General features: G+C 48.6%; 1 protein-coding gene across 1 annotated transcript in view; it reads right to left on the reverse strand.

The window, feature by feature from the left end:
* LOC147737050 (uncharacterized) overlaps nt 1–27521 on the reverse strand; it is a 274478-nt gene that overhangs the window by 159613 nt on the left and 87344 nt on the right. Inside the window, exon 5 of the mRNA XM_086922674.1 lies at nt 20219–20464. Within this exon, the coding sequence (XP_086778800.1) occupies nt 20219–20464 (246 nt within the window). The remainder of the gene's footprint in view (nt 1–20218; nt 20465–27521) is intronic.

Consider the following 27521-nt stretch of genomic DNA (forward strand, 5'->3'; position numbering starts at 1 on the left):
CCATAAGACACATTTATAGCTCATTTTTAATAGTACAAACACGTCTAGAGTTGGGACAGCTTGAGGGGGTCCTGGGTGCAATATTGGTCGAGTACTTTTTTATCTAAATTTTATTAGGAATGTATTAGTATTGGAACTTGTGATGCAGAGGTAACAGACCTGTGCAGTCTGAGCATTAACTCACCTGTACAGGATGACAGTTGAAACCTGGGACCCCTTAGCTATCTCACTAGAGTTGAAATTTGTACCCCACAGGAAAATACATGGATCCCTACAGTGGGTGCATTTACACTGTTTGGTGACTGGAATTAAATCCCTGATTCATGGCACTAAAGTTGGTTCAAGTATTGGTACCACTCAACAGCAAATGACACCTACAACTCTTGAAGAATCACATTCACATGGCACTTAAATCTAATTTTTAGCTCACAACATACAATTAAACTGTTCAAAAAAGCCCTCCTTGCCACAAAAAATAATATTTAAGCAACAAAAGGACCCACCAACATGAGGCATCAGAAAGTCTGCGGACTGTTGGTCTGTGGAGCACCAAAGGTTAATCTCTCAACCGGAATCTCTTCAAAACTTACATAACCCCACTGGCCAACGTCATCAATGCCTACTACATCACCATCCTCTTCTACACCGACGACATGCAACTAATACTGTCCCTCTCTTGAATAAAACGCACAACACAAGGAACACGTTTACCGCCTGCATGACATGGATGAAATCCAACTGTCTCAAACTCAACACGGACAAGACAGATGTGTTGATATTTGGAAGCAACACCTGGGACTCCACCTGATGGCCATCCACCCTAGGACCTACTCCCACCCCCAGCTTGCACACCAGTAACCTAGGGATCATTAATAAGAAAAGCCTGGACATGTCCACCCAGTCCAACGTCGTCACTGCTTTCACACACTGAAAATGCTGAAGAAAATCTTCAAATGACTCCCAAGCAACACCAGAAGCCCGTCATCCATGCACTCATCCCCAGTAGTCTGGACAACGGGAACTCTCTCTATGCAGAAATCATCAAACAGCTCACCAGAAGGCTGCAAACCACCCAGAACGCAGCTGCCAGACTCATCCTCAACCTCTCACCAGAAGGCTGCAAACCACCCAGAACGCAGCTGCCAGACTCATCCTCAACCTCTCACCAGAAGGCTGCAAACCACCCAGAACGCAGCTGCCAGACTCATCCTCAACCTCTCACCAGAAGGCTGCAAACCACCCAGAACGCAGCTGCCAGACCCATCCTCAACCTCTCACCAGAAGGCTGCAAACCACCCAGAACGCAGCTGCCAGACTCATCCTCAACCTCTCACCAGAAGGCTGCAAACCACCCAGAACGCAGCTGCCAGACTCATCCTCAACCTCTCACCAGGAAGGCTGCAAACCACGCAGAACGCAGCTGCCAGACTCATCCTCAACCTCTCACGAGAAGGCTGCAAACCACCCAGAACGCAGCTGCCAGACTCATCCTCAACCTCTCACCAGGAAGGCTGCAAACCACCCAGAACGCAGCTGCCAGACTCATCCTCAACCTCTCACCAGAAGGCTGCAAACCACCCAGAACGCAGCTGCCAGACTCATCCTCAACCTCTCACCAGAAGGCTGCAAACCACCCCGAACGCAGCTGCCAGACTCATCCTCACCCTCTCACTGAGAGCACATATCACACCGCACCTGAGGGGACTCCACTGGATCCAGATACATAAGCAGCCACAGTTCAAACTACTCACCCACACACTCAAGGCACTACACAAAAAGGCCCTGCCTATATTAAAGACCGCAACTCCTTCCAACAACACCCTAGGCACCCCCCCTCAGCCGGACTCACACTCGGACACAACACAGACATACACAGACACAGATCCGGATGCCACGCCTTCTTATACATCGCTGCTAAAGCATGGAGTGACTTCCCTCAACACATCAGAGCCGCCTCCTTGCTTCTTGAGTTAAGCAAGAAGCTGAAGACCCGGCTCTTCGAATGACTCCGCCCTCAAGGCTAGACTGCCACGCCTGCACAGGTCAAGGACACCCTCCCGGGTGATAGAGCGCTCTACAAATACGCTTAACATAGCATAACATTATCCATAGCGTCACTCTGCCCCCCCCCCGGTTGTGGTAAAAATCAGAGCCAGGTGCACAGATCAAGTCTGCAGTGAAGTAAAAAGTAGTGCAGTGTAGAGGTTTCCTCTTCTGCTAGCGCTGCATACAGCAAGAGTACAGCACAGTGCAATGGTCCCAGACTCCCTCATTTAGTTAAAACCACTCAGAGTGCCAGTAATAAGTGGTACAGAGTGTGAAAGTTTACACAAAAAGTAAATGCCCCTCGCAGTGTGAGCAAACATCAGCGCAGAGCGCACAGATTTCTTAATCTCTAAACACCCTCTTACTGTGAGTCATATGCAATGGAAAGACCTCTCACAGTGCAGTAAGATGCAGTGCACAGATCTCGTCTTTAACACAAACGGCAGAATAGGATTTTGTGACACAAATGATACCCACAAATTCCCGCAGGGCCGGAAGGAAAGCCCCCCCAGGGGCCCCAGGACCCCGGATAGAAGAGCCCAACTCAGCCCCATGGCCCCCGGATAGAAGAGCCCCGCTCAGCCCTAGTGGCCCCCGGATAGAAGAGCCCAAGTAAGCCCAAAGGGCCCCCGGATAGAAGAGCCCAGCTCAGCCCCAGGGGCCCCCAGATAGAAGAGCCCAGCTCAGCCCCAGGGGCCCCAGGATAGAAGAGCCCAACTCAGCCCCATGGCCCCCGGATAGAAGAGCCAGCTCTGCTCCAGGGGCCCCCCGGATAGAAGAGTCCAGCTCAGCCCCAGGGGCCCCCAGATAGAAGGGCCCAGCTCAGCCCCAGGGGCTCAGATAGAAGAGCCCAGCTCAGCCCCAGGGCCCACCGGATAGAGGAGCCCAGCACAGCCCCGGAGGCCCCCAGATAGAAGAGCCCAGCTCAGCCCCAGGGGCCCCTGGATAGAAGAGTCCAGCTCAGCCCGGATCCTGCAGAGATTCTCCCCAGGATTATTCAGTCTATTTCTACAAACACAGCAGAAGGTGCTGACAATCTCCTACCTGAGCCGAGACCTGTGCAGACGTGTCCAGGCTCCTCCTCCTCCTGAGGGGGGGGGGCAGATCTGGGGTCTGAGGGGGGGCAGGGGCAGATCTGGGGTCTGGGGGGAGATCTGGGGTCTCGAGGGGGGCAGCTCTGTGGTCTGAGGTGGGGGCTGGGGCAGCTCTGGGGTCTGCGGGGGGCAGGGTGGCAGGGGCTGATCTGGGGCAGGGGCAGATCTGGGGTCTGAGGGGGGGTCTGTGAGGGGGTCTGAAGATGAAGGTAACTGCCCACCAGACAGGGCTCCTTCCTCCTCTGCAGCAGGCTGAGAACACCAGGTGAAACCGGAAGTGATGTCAGCACTGCTGCTGGTGTTGTCTCTGCCGCCGCTGACCGGAAGAGGAATCCCTTCTCCCTTTCATCCAATGTGCAGCTCATTTGGTTTCATCAGCAGGCGAGGAGCGCCCTCTGGTGGCCGCTGACGGAACCAAAGCCTCCAGGCTCCAGCAGTGAATACATTTCACACAAACAAGCATTTATACCTGTAAAGACCTGGGATTTCCGATGTCACAGACGTGAATGTTTTTACGGGTCAGACAGTTTAAGTACAGGGCCTCACACTTGGCTGCTGCTGTAAAAATGCATTTAAAGCTTCACTTCAGATGAGCATCATCCAAACACTGATGTAAAAGACTTAAGAGTATTTACAGAAAGGTGATAACTGGAAGTGACAGTCTGTATTTCAATGAATATAACTGTATTTCAATGAATATATCTGTATTTCAATTAATATATGAGTAAATCGATCCGTTTTGCAATTAAACTGTACAGCTTATTTATTTTATTAAATCATTTATTTGCAGGTTTTTCAAATCCACAGCGTGGTACACAGGAAAGTAAACAGAGAAAAATAACATGGAGTTTTAAACACCAGATCAAATAGAATGTGGCATAGGTCATGTGTCATAGCGACAATTAAATGCACAGCTTATTTCCAATTTTCCTGTGTCTGTGGCTTATTCCTTATATTTGATACGGTTTTATATCCTCGAACAAGACCGAGATTTAGGCCCTAATTAGGTTTTGAGTTTCTGATTTAAGAGCACAACTGTCTCCTAATTTATTAAGATCCAGGCTTTGTTGTTTTGTTTACAGTAACCACCTCTTCTTCTCAACAAAAATTAACTAACAAAAAATAAAGCAATTTATCTTTGAAACAATTAATTCCTAAGATATAGATATCAAGTATGAACTAGAAATTTCTCTCACAGCTTGCATTCTATCGTAAAAATTAGTGGGTATTAATGGTCTCAAGAACAGGGGAGGGGCATTTCACTTCTCGAAAATATTGTTCTCCTTCACATAGGCCCCTATATCACAGTACACTCGTCATCAATACACCATTGATTAGTGAGTGCGTCAACTCTTTGTAGCATTGTCATGCAAGCAGCCTTGAGTGCCTCAACCGTGACATTAGTTTGGACGTGCATACATCGGAGCCCTCAAGCGTCACCCATCACGAGTGACACAAACACATTTGGAGGTCGTGCTGGGGTCTCACACAAACCTGGCCCATTCTTCCAAACTATGGGGAATAACTAGAACTTCACACATGACTTTTCGGCACAGAGCTGACCCTCTGTCCCACATTTTATTGGCAAAACTTTTCTCATATTTCACCATGAGTACTGCACACAGTTCAATAGAATGTTAAATTGAATGTCTATTTTGGTGAGACTTGGTTGTCAATCTTATCACTTTACATTTGTACAGATCATATATATAAATTCAGTAATGTCTCTTCCTTTGGTATTGTCAAAGTCGAATGTTAAGTGACACCACTCGCTGTGTCTTTTTTTTTTTTTTTTTAATTTTTAAAACCTTTATTTTCAAATAGTGCACACAGCTATTCAGCCTTACATCCCGGAGGCTAGGCAGCAATGCGAAATGCAGTAAATCAGAGTGCAAGAAGCAGAATATCAGAACGAATGAAGGTTAAGTTTTTCAGTTTTTTATATCAGAAGAAAAAAGGGGAGGAAAGGTACAAAAAGAGGTGCCGAAACGGGCGCTAAGAAAGAAGGCAATGAAACCAATGTGCAGTGAGGCCTAGTCGAGGAGTCAGTCAAGCACAATGACCACAGTTATAATCAGAACAATAGAGATACTAAGAACGGTGGGAGAAGAAAACACAGGATAATAGGGATATCGAACCGTCAGTTGGAATCATGGGCTATGGGGACAAGTGTTCTTCCTGTGGAGCGGGTTCTGGAGGTATGCAAATGTCACCCCTATACTCATTCCAAGCCCCCCACAATTTCTGCCATTTTTTAGGTTTACCCCTGGCAATATATACAGTCTTTTCCCGGAACATACACCAATCCATATTGGCCTTCCACTGTACCACCTTCGGGGCTGCCGTTGCTCCCCACTTCTGTGCAATGTCCCGCTTCGCAACCATATTCTCAAGGGTCACCCACTGGGTCTGGGCAATGTTGGAATCTGTCGGGCCCCAGATATTTAAGAGGCATCTTCGGGCCTCCGCGTGTACTTCCACCCCGGTCACCTCGCTCATGATCATGTGCACTCGCCTCCAATAGGAAGCTATCGCGTTGCATTCCCAAATGATGTGCATGAAGGTGACGAGAGCACCACAACCACGCCTACAGAGGCCATCGGCAGAATGTCCCATATGTATAAGCCTGGGGCCAGTGACATAGACTCTATGCAAGATCTTTAGCTGCACCAATCGAAGACGGGAGGGGATAGCGACCTCCTTGGGGGATGACACAGCACATTGCCAGTCCTCGTCATCGATCTCTATCCCGTCCCGCACCCACTGATCTCTCACCCCCAGGAGGAGATCTCTGCGAACATTGATCAGCTTCTTGTATGTCAAGGAGATAGCACTGTCCGGCATATGGCCATCCAGTACTCGATCCTCCAAGGGAGAACTGTCAGGAATCTCCTCACCCTCCGGCATGGCGGACAATAGTGCGTGTCTCAGCTGAGCGTACCGAAAATATTCCGTCCCACCCAGCTGAAACTCCGTCTGTAGTTGGGCAAAAGACTTTACCTCCCCTCGCAACATCATGTCCTCCACCCTGGAAATACCGATCAAGTCCCACTTATCAAAGCCTTTAGTGTGCCATAATTTACCCAGTATATCAGAATCATAGAGTGGGGTCACCTTTGTAAGCCTGTCCTTCCACCCCTGCGCCTTTGTGATCGCTCTCCAGATGTGTACAGCAGTTTTCGTTGGCCCAGACATCCGCCTATCAAGAGACCTCGTATATAGCGCCCTATGATACTTCCCGCCATCCAGGAGCCACCGATCCATGGCGTACCCTGGACTATCCACAGGGCCATATAGGCCATGATTAACCCTTTCCATGCGGCCGCGATTCCCCATGTGTGCTGTAAACAGCACGAACAGGGGCGGGCCGTGACGAACCCCAGCCGTCATCAGCACACGAGCAATGTAGTGCATAACGTCTGGGGTTCGTCATCAGCATGGAAGGGGTTAATGGCTGCCAACTGGGAGGCCCAGTAGTATCTTCGCATGTCAGGCAGCGCTATCCCCCCATCGTACCACGGGAGCGTGAGCTTCGTGATAGCAATGCGGGGCCGACCATCCCAAAGTAGGGCACGTTGCAAGCTCTCAATCTCACCAAAGTATCGGGCCGGGACCTGGTCCTGAGTGTTTTGCAGGGCGTAGAGAAATCTGGGCAAGGACATCATCTTGAATAGCGCTGCGCGCCCAAGCAGGGAAAGAGGAAGTTTACGCCACCCCTCCACATCCCGCTGGAGGCGAAGAAGAGGGGGAAGCAGATTGTTCTCGTAGCGCGCTTTAGGGTCCGTGGAGATGTAAATCCCCAAGTATTTGAAGCCCTGTCTCGCCACCTGTATGCCGCAGCCTCTCGGGAGGCGAGGCGTCCCCCCTTTCAGGACATACAAATGCGACTTCGACCAGTTAATAACCAAGCCAGAGTACTGACCAAAGAGTCGAAGCACGTCGCAGGCCACGATGAGAGACTTGCAAGGGGAAGTGAGATACAGAAGGATGTCATCTGCATATAATGACACTCGGTCCTCGAAATCAGGGGACCATCGAATGCCATGTATGTCTGGGTGGTTGCGTAATCATGCCGTCGATGGTTCGAATGCAAGTGCGAACAAGAGGGGCGACAGAGGACAGCCCTGCCTGGTGCCCCTCTGAAGAACAAAGGGTGCCGAAACTCGACCATTGACCGCTACATTAGCCAACGGGCTAGCGTACAGAAGTTTGACCCACCCTACGAATTCCGGGCCAAAGCCGAGCCTCGCCAACACTGCCCACAGGTAACTCCATTCAAGGGAGTCAAAAGCCATCGTGGCATCCAACGACGCCAGAACAGCTGGCTCCTCAAGCATGTGGGCCCTAGCCAGGGCTCCGTGAAGTCTCCGAAGGTTAAGAGCAGTGTTGCGGTGTGGAATAAAGCCCGACTGGTCCGGGTGCACTAAGTCGCCAATTGCGCCAATCAGTCGGTTGGCGAGCAATTTGGCTAGAATCTTGGGCTCCGCGTTTAATAGAGAGATGGGGTGATACGATCGGCACAAATCTCTTGGCTTCCCTTCCTTATGGATAACCACAATGGTGGCCAACCTCTGGTCGTGGGGAAGCATGCCTGCCTCCCGCGCCTCCAGGAACATGTTCCGCAAGTGCGGGGAAACTACTTCCGGTTTGATTTTCCTGTGTCTTTTTTTAATACCTCAATTCTCTATTGAAATTTCATATTCAATGAGCATATAACAGGGATGGAAGTTTATCAATTCAGCAAAGTCCAAGATACTGTGTAAACTAGATTTTCTGAGAAGACATTGATAACAGGAAAAACAATAAATAAGATAACCTGTCCAGATAGAGGTGATGTGGCCCAGAAGATCCCGCAAATTATCAGGGAAGGAGGACGAGGGGGAACACGAGGGGAAGGGACGTGGGAACAGGAGAGAAAAATCAGGGGGCCAGGCCCCATGGTCGCCCCCAAAAATCAACTCCCACTACGAAATCCGTAGCCAGCTAACTATTACGATGGTGTGTTAATCCTGGAATATTGATATTTTGTGAAGCAAGGTCAGCCGGGTCATGAATTGTGGTGCCAGCCCTAGGTTGGTCATCAAGGTATCCCAAGTGGCGCCCCAGTAGCACAAAGTACTGTTCAGTCTGCAGGAAATGCAAAATGTCACAGGCGAGTGCACCACACCGTCAGCACCTCCAGCACTTGGAATCCTCTGCTGTATGTGCTTTATAGATCCACTCCGGCGTCCAGTGCCAGTGGTGTAGGAACTTGAAATGACTGAATTTCAACCTGACCTACTGGAGGAAACTGCCATGGTCTTTCCAAAGGTCGTGTCCGTCCTGCTCAGACAGTGAGAGGCTCAGTCTCTGCTCCCACAGACAGCATAAAGTGTGGGCAGTGGTGCTCGAAAAAAGGCTGTCCACAGCAGTAACATACAATCCCACCATAGTGTCCTTGAATCTTTTCCACATCAGGATATAATGCAACATTGGGTCAGTCTCTAGATCGTACGGGGGAGCACCCAGCATGTGTGGCAGGCTCTGCATGAGCTGTCGGTACTGTCAGTGATGCGACTGTGGCAGCCCATAATCACACATGAGAGTAGCAAAGAGGGCCAACTAACAGCCCCCTACTATTTCGTCCACAGAGCATGTCCCTCTGGTCCTCCACTGTGTAATGGGAGTTCAGATCATACTTGGCTCCAAGCAGCTCCTTGAGAAGAGCAGGGATCAGCAATGCGTTATACGTCTGAGCCAGGTGAAACGTGAGGTCAGTCAACCAACGCTGTTATGCCTCACAGTGGCACTCTTGTGGCAGCCAAATCATTCATCAAATTGCCTCTCAGAGGAGATGGACCCAGCGTTCTCCTCCAAGTACTGGCTCAAATATTGACACCATCTGTGCTTGTCTTCAGGGGCTTTATACCGTGCTGTATACGAAGATTATGGTCGAGTAGCAGAAGATCATGATCAGAGGTAGTGTTTGGGAGGATCAAGGCGTAAACGTTTGGAATGAACGCAGTAGGTGAAAGTATAGTCCACGTCCCCCAGCTGCGCCAACCACCATGGATCCATCAAGGCATGATCATCAATAATGTCAGAGAGGATGAACCGGTCTCGGGGATGCCTGGTCGTATGGTTTCTGGACTTCTCAAGGTGCCATATTTCAGCACCCCCCTCATGAATACCCTGACTCTCCCAAAGGAGAACAGGAGTTTGGTCAGCCGCCGGGGCATAGATAGAGCCCACACACAAAGACTCATTGAGAATCTGAACCTTGACAAAATTATATATCTGCCAAGGGGGTCCTGCCATGTCTGCAGTGTTCAAACCCCCAGGGATTTGTGGAATAAGATGTCCATCCCACTCTCCCTATGTTCCAAAGGAGTAGATGGGTGTGTAAGGGTAGTCAGGATCCTGCTGGCATGTAGTACCGCACTCATCCAATCCCTTCTGAGTTCATCATGTTCAATAGGTGACAGGTGTGTTTCCTGGAGCAATGCTTCATCAAGGAGGTGCATCTTCTGAAATGAGAGGATTTTCTGCCTCTTGATAAAATAGTTCGGGCTGTGACAATAAGGGGCATATTTACAAGCAATAAGCAAGTGGAGCATTAGCCTCCTTGGCTTAACGCTGCGCTCTCCACTTTTGAAATGCAGGGCTGCACCCTATTTACAAGAATACGGTACAGCCCTGCATTTCTCCCTGTGCTGGTGCTAAATTTAGGTTCCTTATGCCAATGCAGGCAGCCTTGCATCATAGTGCAAGGGTGCCTGCGTTGCGGAGAACAGACCGGACAAGTATCACGCATCAGGGGTTAGACTACTGCATTTCAATGTGGTGATCCGCATCATCGTACTGAAATGCAAAGTCACACATTTTTATAGTGCTGCTATATTAATTAGAAGCCAAACTGAGCAAAGCTGGCAGCGCACGTTTAGGGGTTCTGGTTCAGCTACAGTCAGCCACGGCACTCCAATCCGTCACGTGAGATTGCAATGATTTGCCCAAAGCCGGACTGTTTGCCAGGGCCGCTCTGTCACAATAGTGCCTGCCACAGCCGGTATTTATGTCCTACAGCCCCAATCCTGGGGAAGGGAGCGCTTGCATTCTGTTGTCGATTTTACTCGGGGCTGGGTTCTGGCACAGGCAAAAAAAGGTCCTATATCATTATTAGTACTGAGTGAGCCTGTTTCTTATCGGCGTGCGTAGCTGCTCCTCAAATGTTGATAACATAAGTGCCGTCACCTGCAGACAGCACCAGGCACACGTGGATCCATGAGGCTGTGCCTTGCCTGGTGATATGTTCTGGCAAGGCTTGCCAAATCTTATTCATAATTGCCGCAAAACAGACATTCCAGCACATCCCCAAAGGGCCACAAGCTTTGCAGCAGGCAGCAGCCGTGAATGTACTCTTTCCTGGTGTGCTTGAGCCTGCCATAGTCAGGTCAAGAGAGCAATCGGTCTGCTGCATCCTAGCGCCAGATATCAGAGTGACAACTCGGAGGACTTCATGTCTGTAGCCAGCAGACTCTCATGCAGGTGGACTTACAGCAGCCCTGAGCTGGAGCCTCAGCACAAGCACCACTGCCACGTCACCAGTGAAGGGCTCTGATGGGAAGACACACTCCACCACGCACTTGTGAACTGGCAGCCTGGGGGAGTCCGGCGCTTAGGGCCCGATTCACAAATGTAAACTGACACGAAACAGGTGAAGGCCTCACACTTGGTTGCTGCTGTAGAAAAGTATTTATAGCTTCACTTCACGTGAGCATCTTCCAAAACCTGATATCGAGGACTAAAAGTATTTACAGAAAGTTGGCAACTGGAAGTGACAGATTGTATTTCATGGAATAAATGAGAATATTGGTCAGTGGTGCAGTTTTTAAGAACTTTTTCAGGTTTTTCAATCACAGCTTGGTTCATAGCAAATTACACAGAGACAAATACCACACAGTTGTATACACCAGATCAAACACAGTGTGTGGCATAGTTCATGTGTCAAAGCAAAAACTAAAAGGAAAGCTTGCGCGTTTTCCTATGTGGCAAATTCCTTAAATTTAATAGGGTTTTACATCTTCGGACAAATTAGGGTTTGAGTTTCTGGTTTAAGAGCACGATTGCCTCGTAAAATATTATGTTTGCAGCCTCTGTCAGGCATTGATACTTGGGACTGTCTCTTTGTTTGTTGCTTTGCTGGCCACCTCCCTCTCTCAATCAATTAAATACTTTATTTTGCATAAAAGCACATAAAACATTTACAATAATTTAATAAAAAGACGTAAAATATGAAATAGTGCCCGTACAGGAGTAGAAATATCTTCCAACACTACCAAGCTTGTTTTAGATCAGTTATCCCGCAACAAATGGACTTAAAAAAATCATAAAAAGCAATATGTCATAAGTAGACTGAATAATCTATTGTTTCTTTTCAGATGGCCAATAATCCTAAATTGCCGCCATAACAACTTCATCTATCACTCGACACTCAACAACACCAATAATAATCGAACAAAAACCTCCCTCTCTCAAGTATGATTCACTTAAAAAAAATAAACAAGCAATGGCGTAGCCAATAGGTCTCGCCGACGGGACCTAATAAGTGTTTAGCCATGCAGGAGAATAGGGTTTGGGCGCAGGGGTGGGTTTGCTTAAACTAGCACTAATCTTTGAAGCTACTGTATGTGGGGTCATGCTGCTGCAACACAAATCAACCACCAACAGAACCAAGCAGATCCAGGCACACGCACAAGCATACACACTCATGCAAGCAGGCAGTGAAGAGGGAGCATGCGGGCACCTGATCTGCCAGCCAGAGTCTGTCCCCAGCTCCTCATGCTGCCCAAGCTGAGCCCCCGGCACACTGCACCAGATGCCTTAGGCACGTCTCTTTTATTACCCGGAGAGACTAAATCGATATCATGGATAATGAGACAGCAAGCACTGTGGCACTGTTAATTGTTAATTGCCAGCTCAACGTTTTTTAGGTCTCGCCTAGCTACCGCGTAAGCGATGCTCTGCGAGATATTAAGTAAGGGGCTTTTGAAAGTGCTCCCAAAGGCTGCAGGCGGATCGGGTTCAGTGCATGTGAGCCGGGCAAGCGCACCATTTGTCAGCCTGCGTGATCACTTTCGCGGCAGCTTTGAAGTTCTCAGTGAGCCGCATGGCCACTGAGAACATCAAAGCAGCCGCGAAAGTAATCACACACACCCTGTACTGCTTCCTTCCCAAGTGTTTCTTCCCACAACTCGTGCTTATTATGTGCTGCTGCTGAGCACCACAATCAACCAGTTTATATTTAGTATGACACTGTCCATGCCTAATTTGTGACGGGGAAAGTGCCAGGGCTATGATCTTGCCACAGCTTGATCTTGCAACAGCTTTACCGTATCATTTTTGTAGTTTAGCCTGTGTAAAAAACTTACATAGACGTTTTTTACCCCACACTTGATATTTATAAAACTATATAATATTAAACAACGCTATTTACTTTGCTTAAAAAAAGCACTTTTACTGGGACAATAGTCGAAAGGCATCATGAAAAGCGGGTCTGGGCTCTTATAAAACGGCATCTTTACACAGCCTATGTTCTGTTTAATCTGCTTAATCCAAAGATCACAAACAGTAATACAAATGGGGAGGGGATAGTGTTTAAAGGCCAAACATGTTGCGTTTCGGATTATGCATCATCTTTATGCAGAACATTATTTTTATTATGAATGTCGCAATTGCTAAACTGGCAGCCAGTGCCCATGCGGGGGAGAGGTCGCCATGCCAGGCAAGTCATGCAAAGGCTTTTACAGCAACGGTGACAAATCTACCTTAAGGGAAGAAAGAGAGAGATGGGTCCTGCAGAAGAGGCAGCGATTTCGGATATCCCTTTTCCAAGTCCTTTCCCTCCCCCTCCTGCCCCTCACCGGATCCGTTACCCCAACACTGACGCCCCTCGCGTATCGGCTGGGCAGACAAGCACTGGCAAAGCCAATAGGTCACGCCTTTTGCCTTTGCTAATGGTTTTTGCAGACTCTGTTGAGCCTTTTATTAAACAGTGGTGTGTCACGGGGGGCAGGGTTGGGGGAGCACCTCACGGGCCACCGCAAGTGAGGAAGTGGGCGAAAACAAAACAAAAAATGCAGAGAACGGGAGGAGGGCGGGAGCATGTTCAACACAGACAAAGGAGGGGGCGGGAGTAAAGGGTATGCGGACAGCGGGGGCGATAGCCTGGTGAACACGAACAACTGGTGGAGGGCAGGAGTAAAGCAACAGGAAATTAAACAAGCGCGCCACTAAAGTGAAAGTGACTGCACTGTGTTTAATTAGTAACCTGATCCAAAATGAGGAATGCAGCTGCCACCCTGCGCACCGCTGCTCACTCCGAGAGCAAAACGAGGTGGGAGTGAATCTTTGAAAACCTTTGAGAAGAGGTGGGACATGCACCCGCTTTGGGCTGTTTGCGTGCTTCATTATTGATAGACACACGCAAAGGCCAATCCAATCAATGTTTTTGTCATAAGCAAACTAGTCGAGTTTGGCCTGCGCATGTTGGGTCCGTGGGCCCCTGCCCGCCATATTGATGTTGGCAGCGGCGGTGACACAGGTCACTTACTACGTAGTGCTAATGGTTCGCCCCCGTAGCTGGTCTGGTACCTTTCGGTGGGGCCAACACTTGAAAGCCAACCTCTCAAGCCAAGAAACCAAGTGTGATACTGTCCTTTGTCTTTGACAATGATTGTGGTGTCAGCAAACTATCAGGCGCTCCTGCTTCCGTATCGATCAGTGGGGCGACGTCGCCGTAAATCGAGCCCCTGACTGTGAGAAAGTCGACCAGGCCGCACCTCCTCCGTTTCCGCTCCACTGTCCGACTTCGTCGGGTGTTACCAATCCCGGATCTCGCCGGTTTGTATTTGGAGTGAAGACGCTGCCTATCGTGCTCCAACACTCTCTGGCTACTCCCCCGCCGTGTTCAGCAACTCCATGATACTCCAGGCCCCGGTCTTTGTTCGAGCGCCAGGCCGGATTTCAGGATTCTCGGTAATTCTGGCCCCCGGTGACCGATTTCGGCTGGATTTTCACCTATCCCCGCTTCTCGGCCCTGGGCTTCCGCTCAAGCCTCTGGACTGCCGTTATGTACCGGATTAGTGATCGGATTGGCGTTAAGGGCTGTGTCGTCCGCGGAGCTCCCGCCCTAAGCAGCCATCTTGCTCGGCTGTTAGCCATGTCCCCACCCTGAAAACCTATTTTAACAAATAATAATTGGATCAACCACAAGGGGGCATATTGCTCTATGTTCTATATCAGAATTACTGATCTCATTTCCCCCTCAGCATTCCCTTGATCTAGAACTCTGTCACCTTGTATTCTCCCTAGGAACATGTCAGGGGCCACTATTGGGCCTTGTTTAATCCCCCCCCCCTTAGTACTTCCACGGGGCTCTTACATCCACTTTCTGGCTTCTGATTAGGGAGGTGGTTGGTTGTAAGAAGTGCTCCACATTCCTCAATTAGCTCGTCAATGCGGTCCATAACACAGTTCCCCCCTGCATGTGTTGCTACTTTCTTAGACTTTTTTACTTCTTCTTCTTTGTCAGTACACTTGGGCCCTCAACCCCTCCCTCCATACTTTTTCTCTTCCCCATTACTTAGGTTCTCGTGCTATCAAGGCACTCGTACAATGTCAACAGTACCTTCTTGAGGCGATAACAAGGGGGGTGGCCCAGCCCAGCCTCCTCCGGCCCCCGACGGCCACAAACGGCCTGCCCTTTGCCCAGGCTTAACCCGGCGCCCGCCCGCCCGCACGCGTCTTGCGCAGCAAGAGGGACCAGACGCTTATGTCCTTCCGATGGCTAGGGGAGGGGCAAGCTGTCCTCCGGCGTGCCCACTTCCTTCTGGGCCTCGCAGTTCCCAGCTGGAGCCTTCTGCAGTCGCGAGCGTGTGACTAAAGCAAGATCGGACTAGCCGAGAGACTTGGGTAGGCTCATAGAAGATAAGGTATGGCAGGCCTGCTGTGCTAGAACTAAGGAGGGATCTGTAAATGGGGACACCAATTGATACACTTTAAGTACATAAAGCGTGTGTATTATATGCTGGAAAGATTGTACCGATATGGCCTACGGGAATCTGCAAACTGCTTGCGATGCAGTGAGCAGGAAGAAGGGTTTATACATGCTGCTTGGTACTGTCCAGAGATACTTCAATTCTGTGAGGGAGTTTTCCAGGCATTGACGGCTAGAACAGCCTCACGATACAGATGGAACCAATGCTAGCTTTATTGTGATACGATAAGGACCTAGGAAAATCGGTCAAGAAGCTAGTAGTTATTGGACTACTATTAGCTAAGCGCAGAGCAGCGATGCGCTGGGCAAGGGGCCCTCCCCCAAAATTGGGGGATTGGCACTCGGACATGGCATACTGTAATGAGTAGTTGGACACTTCTAATGCGCTTCAGTCTGTGCAGAACCACCCTAGGGACTACTGGGCCCTTTATAAGGCATACTTAGTGGACAATTGTAAAAATGCCGAGGAGGAAGGGCACGCAGAGGGGCGATGCTGGACACAGGATACTAAAAGAGGACTGCAGGCTGCAGCGCGGTGGGCTATGCAATGGGGCTGCAGTATAACCAGACCCCTGCAAAGGACGAACAAATGTATGCAGTAGAAGAATGTACGGACAACATGTCCTCTGGGGCAGATGTGTGGGGAGAGGTCTATCGAATTCAGCAGCAGAAAGGTATACTGAAGAGCGCCACTTACCACTGAATGCTTTGTACTACTTTCAGTATCATACAAGAACTAGGTGGTCAAATGTGCACGTGTGATCTTTAAAATGTTAATAAAAAAAGAATTTAAAAAAAACAGCAGAGAGGAGTTGGACAAGAAAAGAAAGGAATCCCCTGAGAGTGTGAAACATTTTTCTGAACTATATAGCTATTTCTGATATTTCAGGAATTGCCTTAAATAAATGGAAGATCCAAACTACCTGCTTGTGGAACGGTGGAGGATGAGTGGAGCCTGCAGCCTGCAACCCATTCTCAATTGCATTTTATTTTTGGTGGACTGGTAATGGTGTGCCGCAGCACAGTGAACATGAAATGCAAAGTGCCACAGAAAGAAAGTGCTTGCAGCTACTAAACAAAAAGTTTTGGCGATCCTCTAAACCAAAACGTTTGTTGATCCTCAGTTACATTTGACATGCATATAGTGTTCCTGTGTCTCAGTAAGCATGTAAGGTAGCGCAGATGGTTAAGGCATCCAACGCGGACATCTGCAGCACGCAGAGCACAGGCTTGAAGCCTTTCAAGATGCAACACATCCGCGACCCTTCTTTTGTGAAGGCGTCCCCTCCCTGTGACGGGGAATGCTATACAACATGTGGAGTGGAGTATAATGGATATAAGGTGTGGATATTCTTAAAAGGGTTGATGCGTTTGTGTATCTGTTTGTATTTCCAAAACGCTTGCAGGTATAATCCTATGTGCTGTTCATCCCACTAAAATCTAACTTTGCCGTTGCATTTCGGAAGCAAACTGTGTTGTTAAAAGAAACATACAGGAACCTTATTTTAGGCAGAATGAAGTCCCGCATGAACCAAGAAGAGGTAGACGAAGGGTTCCTGCTGCTCAGGCGTCGGCAGTGCAGAGACTCGTAATAATGATCATTTTATCTGAGCAAGGTCCTAAGAGATTGACTCTCCTTCCAAAACGTACAGCCCTCCATCAGTGCTAGGAGGAACGTCCTGCTCGGGTTTATGCATATTTATGGAAAGACCAGGATGCCAGGAGCTCAGGTGCAAGCAAAGAAAATCACCAGTTTGCCTGTTGTTGGGCTGCTAATATACAGTAATTTAAAAGGTTCAACTGGCCTTTCACAGCCCTGGGCCCCGTGCCACTGCACCTGCTGCACCAATGGTAAAGTGCACAGAAGCATGAAGAGTCAGCAAGCACCAGCAGGAGTGTGTGATGAATGGACCAAGAACAGCAGGAGCATCTGCCGTCCGCTGGGAAAACACGAACATGGACTTCAAACAAAATATTATCTCCAAGCCTATGACTGAAAGAGACATCTTCAATCATGAGGAGCATAAATAAATGAATGCTTGCAGTGATTAATTTGTATTAAAAAAAAAACCCTGTGCCAGTGCTCATACCACCGCTGTTGCTGCACACATGCAAAGCTGGCGCTGCACCATTAGTTTAGTGCCCTATTGGCTAGTTCTCCAGCTGGGGGAGTAAATCATTAGGGGCCTCTTGTACAAAGCATTTTTGCAGTCGGAAACGTCCAACCACAAAAATGCTTTTACAAATGTACCAATTACAAATTGTGATTCAGTAACACGCTACCTACTTGCAATTAGTGTTTGCGATTTGGTATTTAAAAGGGGCGTGTTTACGGCATTTCTTCCAATTACTGAATCTGAGTGGGCTGTATGAAAGTTTTGCGATCGAATTAAGGTCAAGTTTTACTGACTCCCTGAAGGAGGTGGTAACCCATTTGCAAATAGGAACGGGTCCTTTGAAGAATGGAAAACAAATATTTTTGAGAGCAGGCGGCTGCCCCACGGACCCCAGTGTCTACTCTCAAAAAAATAAACGAAAAAGCTTATTTCTTTTCTTTTTAAATGCATCCCATTATCCTTTAAGGAAAACTGGCTGTATTAAAAAATAATAAACAGACTACTTTATTAAAAACCAATCATAGACATTGTGGTCTGCTGACCTCAGCAGGCTGCCATCTCTGTGATGGTTGTGATTCCTAATGGGTCTCAAATTGCAACTTACCACACTAATATATTTACATTTACATTTACATTTAATATGCATGAGGTAGGTCTATTTGAATCTCGCTAGCAATCGCTAATGAAACTCAAAAGAGTTGCTTTCATACATTAGGAATTCCGATTTCCAAATTGCAACTCATAGAGAATCGCAAATAGGAAATCGGCATTCCTGATGCTAGTACATCCTGCCCTAAGTCTGGTTTTATTGTGCATTCTTCGAAGGAGGAAAACAAAAAAGAACTGGGATGAACAGAGTACTTACTCCGTACAAGAGGTAAATCAAGTTATACCTGGCGGCACTCATAGATAAGGGGCTGCTCAGTGGGTTAGCTACTTTGCAGTTGGTTGCCGCAGCACTCTTCACTACCGAAGCCTGAGCCCTGTAGAGCTTACAGAGTGGTAAAAAAATAATGTGAAACCCTATAGGAGGGGGTCTTAAATGCACAGAATGCTGACTCAAACCCATTGTAATGAAAGATACAGCAGGATTTATTGAGGAAAAGAGGTCTACATACATCTGCAATAGCTACAGTTCAACTACTAACTCTTAAACATATGTGATAACAGGTATGATGGGAAGGGAAAAGAGCCCATGTTCTTTCTGCAGCTCCAACGGTAATCACGCACCACAAAGAGCAAGAAGCACCTGGGCTGAAGATGGAAGCAAGTCCGTTCCGAGAGGCGAGTAGGGACTTTGGCATCTGTGAATAGGGGTCTGTGCTGAGAGCCCTAGCTGTGAGCTAAAAGTTGTTGTGACGTGTAAGTAGTAGTTTAGTGTGTGTTTTGTTAGTCGGTGTGATAGCGTTGCGGCTGTACCCTCATGTAATGGCGTGAGCGAGGTGGTAAATGAATCCTATATTCGGTTGGTACAATAGAATCAACTAGCAGTGAGAAAGACTCAGAACATTTATAAAGAAATAACACAAGGATGTGATTGGTTACCGATCATATCTCCTTACATTCTTGTACGGTACTCGCAATCACGCTTCACAGGTGACCAGACCTGCAATTACAGTGCCCAGGTCTAGGCCGGGAAAATGACTCATCTTAATGATGCTGCCTCACTAGGGGCACATATGACTTGGCATGCTTGCGGCAGGGTCAGAAATGACTTTTCTAAATAAATGTAGCACAGGCAAACCATTATGCATGGAGTGCTTGCCTTTTGAACACTTTTAGCTGGGACTTAAACATTAGTATGCCGTACATCGTGCCCTTAAATACTGAACAATGCTAATTAGTGCATGGACTTTTAAAATAAATTAATCTGCAAGGCGCGGATCATGCCCGGACAGCCACTCCTGCCTGTAAAGCCCTGCAACCTCTCTCAGAAACTAGTGCAGCAAACAGCATGCGAAGAAGAAACATGCTGCACAACTTGTGACCCTCGGCAATCCGATACACTGCAGTTTAAGAGGCACGCTGCAACGTTCTCCGCTCTTCCACGGTGGTATGTTGCTAGGCCCAAGATCTGCTCTCTGAGGTTTTTTTTTCCACGCTGCTCGCTTTTTAAAAAGCAAGAGCTGCAAATGGTGCCTCAGTGATGTATGAAGTGTATGCGCTTCGCAACAGAGGTTGCGCACTTAGGGTTATTACACTAAATGCACGTACCCTACAGGGAACACTGGCCATTAGGAATTTATGACTATAAGCCCTCGCTAAGTTACAACATTCCAGTAAAACTTACTTTGGGGTAAGCAGGACATAAGATTGTTACAGTGAAAATGGATCTAGTTTGTATTAATTGGTAGTGTAGAAACGTTCATTTTGAGTGAAGTTCATGGCATAAACTGTGCAGTGATAGGGTTCAGTTTAGTGTGTATTATTTGGTGCCGTTGCATATGTGCCTTACCAGTAAAGCTCTTCCCACACACTGTGCAGTGATGAGGCCTCTTTCCTGTGTGTGCACTTTGATGCCGTACATGGCCTTTCTTTCTGAGAAGACACTTTGCAGTGAAAAGGTTTCTCTCCTGTGTGTTTGGTGTTATGAGACTTGACTTTTGATTTAAGCTTTTCTCGCACACAGTGCAGTGAAAAGGCTTCTCTCATGTGTGTACGCTTTGATGCCATACAAGGGATCCCTGATAAGCGAAGCGCTTGGAACACACAGTACAGTGATGAGACTTCTCTCCTGTGTGTACACTTTGATGCAGTACAAGGTAAGACTTACGAGAAAAGCGCTTTGAACACTCAGTGCAGTGATAAAGCTTCTCTCCTGTGTGTACAATTTGATGCCGTACAAGGGTCAACTTATCAGCAAAGCGCTTGGAACACAGAGTGCAGTGATAAGGCTTATCTCCTGTGTGTGTTCTTTGATGCTGTACAAGGTTTGTCTTCTGAGAAAAGGTTTTGGAACACACAGTGCAATGATGAGGCCTCTCTCCTGTGTGTAAGCTTTGATGCTGTACAAGGGTCGACTTATGAGAAAAGCACTTTGAACACACAGTGCAGTGATAAGGTCTCTCTCCAGTGTGTATTAGTTGGTGCTTTAGTAGATTTGCCTTTTGACTGAAGCTCTTCTCACACATGGTGCAGTGAAAAGGCTTTTCTCCTGTGTGTATGGGTTGATGCTGAAGAAGAATTTTCTTTTGAGTGAAGCTCTTGGCACATACAGTACAGTGATAAGGTCTCTCTCCTGTGTGTACACTTTGATGCCGTACAAGGCTTTTCTTATGAGCAAAGCGCTTGGAACACACTGTGCAGTGATAAGGCCTCTCTCCAGTGTGTGTTCTTTGATGCTGTAAAAAAGTTGCCTTTTGAGTGAAACACTTTTTACACGTTCCGCAGGGATATGGCCTGAGGCTGGTGTGTCCTTTTTTGTGCCTTACTAGAAGTGTATCATTGATAAATCCTTTGTCACACACATTACAAGCAAAGCGTCTCTCCCTCGTGTGCATTCTGCACTGTTTCTTTAAGTAGATATTTTGGGTAAAATTCATCTTGCCTCCGGAACCTTTATGGCTTTCTTTCCCATTCATACTTTCTAGATGTGATTGTTGTTCTGCAAAATAGAAAAAACATTGAAAATTACATGAAGAAAATATTTCTTGAAAAAGCTGCATTGGTATAATATGGAGAAGTGAACAGTTACAATTCAGGGAAAAAAATGTATGTTCTAGGAAAAAGAGTCACACTTCCCTTTGAGACACAAATGGAGGCTAGTCCTCCTACATAAAGTGAGTTGACCTGGTCCTGCAGCAGGAGCATGCTGGGAAATCAAGTGATTCACAAGAACCACTGTTCGACACGGGCTTTCTGGTTGGCTAGGATAGGCACATAAGCCAGGCGGAATCAACCACTCTAGTCCAGGTAAGTCGGATACACACCTGAGATAACCTGCGCTCACCCTCTGGTAGCTTGGCGCAGAGCAGTCAGGATAGTTTAAAGATGCAATGTACAGAGCATTTGTGCAACACACTAGAGCAGCAACAGAGTGAGTAAATCACAAAAGGGAATCCACGCAGAATTATGTGAAAATAAATTCTATATTGTAAATCAAACAAGACCAAAATGACTTAAATCACACCGTTTGTGCAAATAATGCAGGGTTGACAGAGGTTGTTGCTGCCTGTGCTGAGGGAAAGTTGCTGTAGCCCTGCCCCTCTGCCACGAAGGAACTTTTGCTCGTTTCCCTGGTGTTAATCCCACTCCTCGCGGCCCCCGCTTCGCGGGCGCTGCTCGCATCCAGCTTTACGAGGGAGTGCTGTCCCTACCTGCCATCACTGGACCAGCGCCGAACCTCGCAGTGTTTCACCAGCCTGACAGCGGGACTGCGAGGACCAGCGGGCAGTGCGGCTTGATCTGCCAGAGCTGGTCTTCTTCCCGCCTCCATCTAGCGCTTAAAACTGTTGGTTAAACCTCGGACATCTGTTGTTGCTGCCTGGGCTGAGGGAAAGTTGCTGTAGCCCTGCCCCTCTGCCACGAAGGAACTTTTGCTCGTTTCCCTGGTGTTAATCCCACTCCTCGCGGCCCCCGCTTTGCGGGAGCCGCTCGCTTCCAGATTTACGAGGGAGTGCTGTCCCTACCTGCCATCACTGGACCAGTGCCGAACCTCGCAGTGTTTCACCAGCCTGACAGCGGGACTGCGAGGACCAGCGGGCAGTGTGGCTTGATCTGCCACAGCTGGTCCTCTTCCCGCCTCCATCTTCCTCTTACTATTTAGACTGAGACTTACTCGCGCACGCGGGACGCGCGCGGGCGGTCGCCGGGCAAAGCCCGGGCCCAAGGGCGGGCCCGTTGTAGCCCGTTAGAGTCCGTGTAAGGCCGGGCCGGGCCTCCGCTCTAACTCCAGAGCCCGAGTAGTACTGAACGTACGTGCATTTACCTTATATTATTAACCAATTGTCATTTGGGGTTTTCAATAGATATCTTTAATTATGTGTACACGTGGGAGCAGAAGTAAAACGGCTGCGGGGGGCTCCCTCAAACGGGCACTCTGGACAACTTCATTATAAGGGCTAACACCTTTATAGATCAAGACATTTCATTAATGGAACGCAGAGTGTCCCAAGATCTTGCCCTGGCAAAAAGATCATCCATGGGCCATTTTGCAACAGCTAAAACACCTGAACAACCAAAGGGCGTGGTCCCTTTAAAAGCCCCTGTAGAAATCTGTGCCGATATTCATGCACATAGACAGAGCTTGCCTGGCACGGTAGATCTATCAGTATCTCATCTATCATCTGAATCTCAACTAAGCCTGGACTTAGAAAAAACTCCGGACTTGGTTGCTATCTCTATACCTGACGATCTGAGTGCTAGCCAGCTGAGGGGTAAGGAGGGCGCTATCCCCAAAAAACTCAAGCCAAAAAAACCAAGGGATAGGGGCGAACAACTGAAAAAGACTTGTGGGGATTCTGCCCTAACTCTCCACATAGACCACGATCTCCCTTGTACTGGTCCCACCGAAGAGGCATTGAGAAGAGTGAATGTAGAGGCCTCTTTTAACCTGGCTAGGAATAGTGTTACTGATGATAAGGTTGATATCTCACTCCTACCTAAGATAGCTGAACTTTTTAAATTTTACCTCTCCCCCATTGAGATAAGACTATCCCAGCTAGCCGGCCTGTGTGCTGTACCCAAAAAACAAAATCTTCAGGGGGCTCAAAAAATAGGGGAAAATAAATCAAACAGCAACAAATCTGCTGACCATGTTACTAAAAAACCACCAGCATTAGTGACAAATCTAAAACCTAAGCCGGCCTTGGCTCCTGAGAAGAAAGTTGTAGCAAAAACTAAAGTCTGTGCCACAACCCCTCCCCCCCCCCCCCCCCCCCCCCGAGATGGGCAGATTTCGCCTAGGGCACACACTATGCAATCAAATGAGAACAAGATTGATGGAGGTTCACTTAGGAGAAGAGGGGTGAATTTGCCCCCTGAGGCAAGCCCTTACGTGGTGGTCTTGACGGGGGTGCCTGAATTGGATGATGCCGATGAGGAAGCTAACTGGTCATTAAAAAATAAGGTCCAGCACTGGCTTAATTCAAATCGGCCCTTACCACCTAACCGGACAAGTAAGATCTTGACGGTGCGTAGGGTGACGTGGGTGGGACACGAGAGGAAATCCGTACAGGGCGATTGCATCCTGATTAATTTTGCGGACCCTCACACGGCTGACCATGTTTGTTCGTGGAACACTCAGGATAGATATGAGGGAATTGCAACTAGACGACTTTCCTTCTTTTATCCCCCTAGGAGCGGACCAACACGTGATCGGGATAGCGATAGAAACTGGCACAGAATAGGGCATCGAGAAAGGGGTGGTGACTGGGGGATGAGGGGGCGCAGCCCACTAGGGAGCCAACTTACAGGGATAACTGGGGTGGTTTCCCGACCGCAAATAGGTTTAGTTGCCTGGAGATGGTCGACTGACGGCTAAGATCCACCAGTTTAATAGAGGGTGAGAGGATGGATTTTGTAGCCTTAAGAGGGGGTGATAGTGGGTTTATAAACTATTGTTCTGTTGAATTGGATGTCCAGGTGTTTGAGGATGTAAGTGTGGTCTACACCACTCCTGGTCTAGCATCTGTAGGAACAGACAGTACTGTTGAATCTGGGACAATTCCCATCAATGATAGCGAAGTAAATATATTGGATATGACTTGTCACACTTGCCCATGTTGTAGTAAAGAAGGTTGCTGGAGAGGCTGTAGGTGATGGTATAGAAACGACATCTCAGCTAGATGGTACGTGCGACACAAACCCATCAGTAGTAACAACTGTCCCCCCACTGACTGACTACGGGGGAAGACTGGTCTTGTTATCCTGAAATATAGCGGGTCTGACTAGTAAAGTAAAAGATCCTGACTTCCTGGCATTTATAGACGACTTTGATGTAGTCTGCCTACAGGAATGCTGGGAATTATCTGAGATACATCTAAATGGTTTTTGCACCTTTTTTACTCCAGTGCAGCATACTAGCAGGGGTAGACCTTCAGGTGGGCTATGTACCTTTATATCAAACAGCCAATGTGTCAGCTAAATGCCTACCTGATAAGGGCAAAAAACATTACTATCAGATACTTACACTCATGACGGGAGGAAACCAGTATATCAATCTGATCAACCTTTATAATAACATCCCAGGAGAAGATCGGATTAGGATAATGGTTGACTTAATGAAATGAAATGAAATGTCAATTTATAGAGCGCGATTGCTGCCCTGGGGCGTCCAAGTGCTAGCGGCCAGTTATGAAATTGCTTAACAGAAGGGAATCACTGAGGAGTTGATGTGGAGCATTAAACAGAAAGGTCTTCAGCTGTTTCCAAAAAGAGGAAAGGTTGGGGTTGGACCTGAGTTGAAAGGGAAGTGAGTTCCATAGCTTGGCGGCATTGTGAGTGAACATCCTGCCGCCAGCTCTTGCCTTTTTAGGTCTCGCGACCTATCGATGTGCGCAAGCGCATCGAGCGGAGCGAGCATTCAAGTGGCGAAAACATCGTGAAACCAAAGGGCTTTCAGCCCGGCGGTTTTCATGCAGTTCCCGTGTACATGCACGCGCATCGCATGCAAGCCCAGCCTCTCGCATTCCCAGGCTCTCCCGCCCCCATCCGGCCTCAGGCTTCTCCTCCCCTAGCAGCACTCCTCCCATACCAGCAACTCCCCCCTCCCACACCAGCACCTCCCCTCTCTCTCACCGCAAACACAGCCTTGCCCCAGCAGCACTCCTCCCACACCAGCACCTCCCCCCTCCCACACCAGCACCTCCCCTCTCTCTCCCCGCAAACACAGCCTTGCCCTAACAGCACTCCTCCCACACCAGCACCTCCCCCGTCCCACACCAGCACCTCCCCTCTCTCTCCCCGCAAACACAGCCTTGCCCTAACAGCACTCCTCCCACACCAGCAACACCAGCACCTCCCCTCTCTCTCCCCGCAAACACAGCCTTGCCCTAACAGCACTCCTCCCACACCAGCACCTCCCCCCTCCCACACCAGCACATCCCCTCAATTTGACGAGGGCTGAGACGTAAGCCTCTTGTTGTAATTCTGTACTGGTACACACTCGCCTTTGCACTTCAAGCGGGGTCCCAAGTCAAGTCAAGTCAAGTCAAGTCATAAAATTTGTATAGCGCACTACATACCCAGAGGGTTTCAAGGCGCTTAGGAAGGGGAGGAGGATTATTTGTCAAATATCCACGTTTTAAGCTGCTTTCTGAACGCTAGGTGATTCTGGGTGAGGCGAAGGTAAGCGGGGAGTGAGTTCCATGTTTTGGCAGCCAGGTAAGAAAAGGATCTGCCTCCCATGGTGGTCTTGTTGATGCGAGGTACAGTGGCGAAGGCTTGGCTGGAAGAGCGAAGTTGGCGGGAGGGGGTGTAGAAGGACAGTCGAGAGTTGAGGCAATCTGGTCCGATGTCGTAGAGTGATTTGTGTGCGTGGGTAAGCAGTCGGAAAGTGATCCTCTTATTGACGGGTAGCCAGTGGAGGTCTTTAAGGTGACCAGAGATGTGTTTGTTGCGTGGGATGTCTAATATGAGCCTGGCTGAGGCGTTTTGGATTCGTTGTAGTTTCTTCTGGAGTTTAGCGGTGGTGCCTGCGTAAAGGGTGTTTCCGTAGTCCAGTCGGCTCGTGACTAGAGCGTGGGTGACTGTTTTCCTTGTTTCGGAGGGGATCCAGCGAAATGTTTTTCTGAGCATGCGAAGGATGTTAAAGCAGGAAGAGGATACGGCGCTGACTTGTCTGTTCATTGAGAGTGAAGAATCCAGGATGACGCCAAGGTTCCGTGCGTGGTCTGTCGGGATGGGTGCTTTTCCGAGGGGTTCCGGCCACCAGGAGTCGTCCCATGCAGAGGGGGATGTACCTAAGATGAGGACTTCTGTTTTGTCTGAGTTCAGTTTCAGACGGCTTTGTTTCATCCATTCGGCGACTTCTTTCATTCCTTCGTGTAGGTTAGTTTTGGCGGTGCTGGGGTCCTTGGTGAGAGAAAGGATCAGTTGGGTGTCGTCCGCGTAAGAGATGATGTTGAGGTTGTGTTGGCGGGCGATGGCCGCGAGGGGGCTCATGTATACGTTGAAGAGGGTGGGACTGAGTGAGGATCCTTGAGGTACGCCGCAGATGATTTCAGAGGCCTCGGACTTGAATGGTGGGAGGCGGACTCTCTGTGTTCTTCCGGTGAGGAACGAGGTGATCCATTCCAGTGCTTTTCCTTGGATTCCGATGTTTCTGAGGCGTTGTAAAAGGGTGCTGTGGCAGACTGTGTCGAAGGCTGCAGAGAGGTCGAGGAGGATGAGGGCGACTGTGTCTCCATTGTCCAGTAGAGTTCGAATGTCGTCTGTTGCTGTGATGAGGGCGGTCTCAGTGCTGTGTTTGGCTCGGAAGCCAGATTGTGAGGGGTCGAGTGATTTGTTGGCTTCGAGGAAGGCGGCGAGCTGGTTGTTGACGGCTTTCTCAATGACTTTGGCCGGAAATGGAAGAAGCGAGATGGGGCGGTAGTTTTTGAGTTCGGTGGGGTCTGCTGTTGGTTTTTTCAGAAGGGCGGTGAGTTCAGCGTGTTTCCAGTCTTCTGGGAAGGTAGCGGAGTTGAAGGAGCAGTTGATGACGTCTCGGAGGTGCGGAGCTATGACGGAGTCTGCTTTGTTGAAGATGTGGTGGGGGCATGGGTCTGTGGGGGATCCAGAGTGGATGGAATTCATCAGGCGGATGGTGTCCTCCGTGGAGATTGGGTTCCAGGCGTTAAGGGTGTTTACTGGAGGAAGATGGTCAGCAGATGGTAGGGTGGGTTGGCTTCCGGGTTGGTTGTCAAAGCTGTTGTGGATGTCAGCAATCTTGTTGTGGAAAAAAGAGGCTAGGGAGTCGCAGAGGGTTTGAGAGGGGGTGATGTCGTTGGAGTTGGCCGAGGGGTTGGAAAATTCCTTGACGATGTTGAAAAGTTCCTTGCTGTTGTGGGCGTTGTTGTCAAGTCGATCCTTGAATGCTGTTTTCTTGGCTTTTCGGATCAGTTGGTGGTGAGTACGGGTGGCGCTTTTGAAGGCGTCCTTGTTGCTGGTGGATGGGTCTTTTTTCCAGGCCTTTTCAAGGGAGCGGCACAGTTTCTTGGACTTCTTGAGATCATCGTTGAACCATGAGGCCTTCTTGTTGCCAAGTTTGTGTTGACGTTTTTTCAGTGGTGCTAAGGTGTCGGCGGTGTTGGA

Source organism: Lissotriton vulgaris, chromosome 1_1 (assembly GCF_964263255.1).
Source record: "Lissotriton vulgaris chromosome 1_1, aLisVul1.2, whole genome shotgun sequence".
In the NCBI taxonomy this organism is placed as follows: Eukaryota; Metazoa; Chordata; class Amphibia; order Caudata; family Salamandridae; genus Lissotriton; species Lissotriton vulgaris.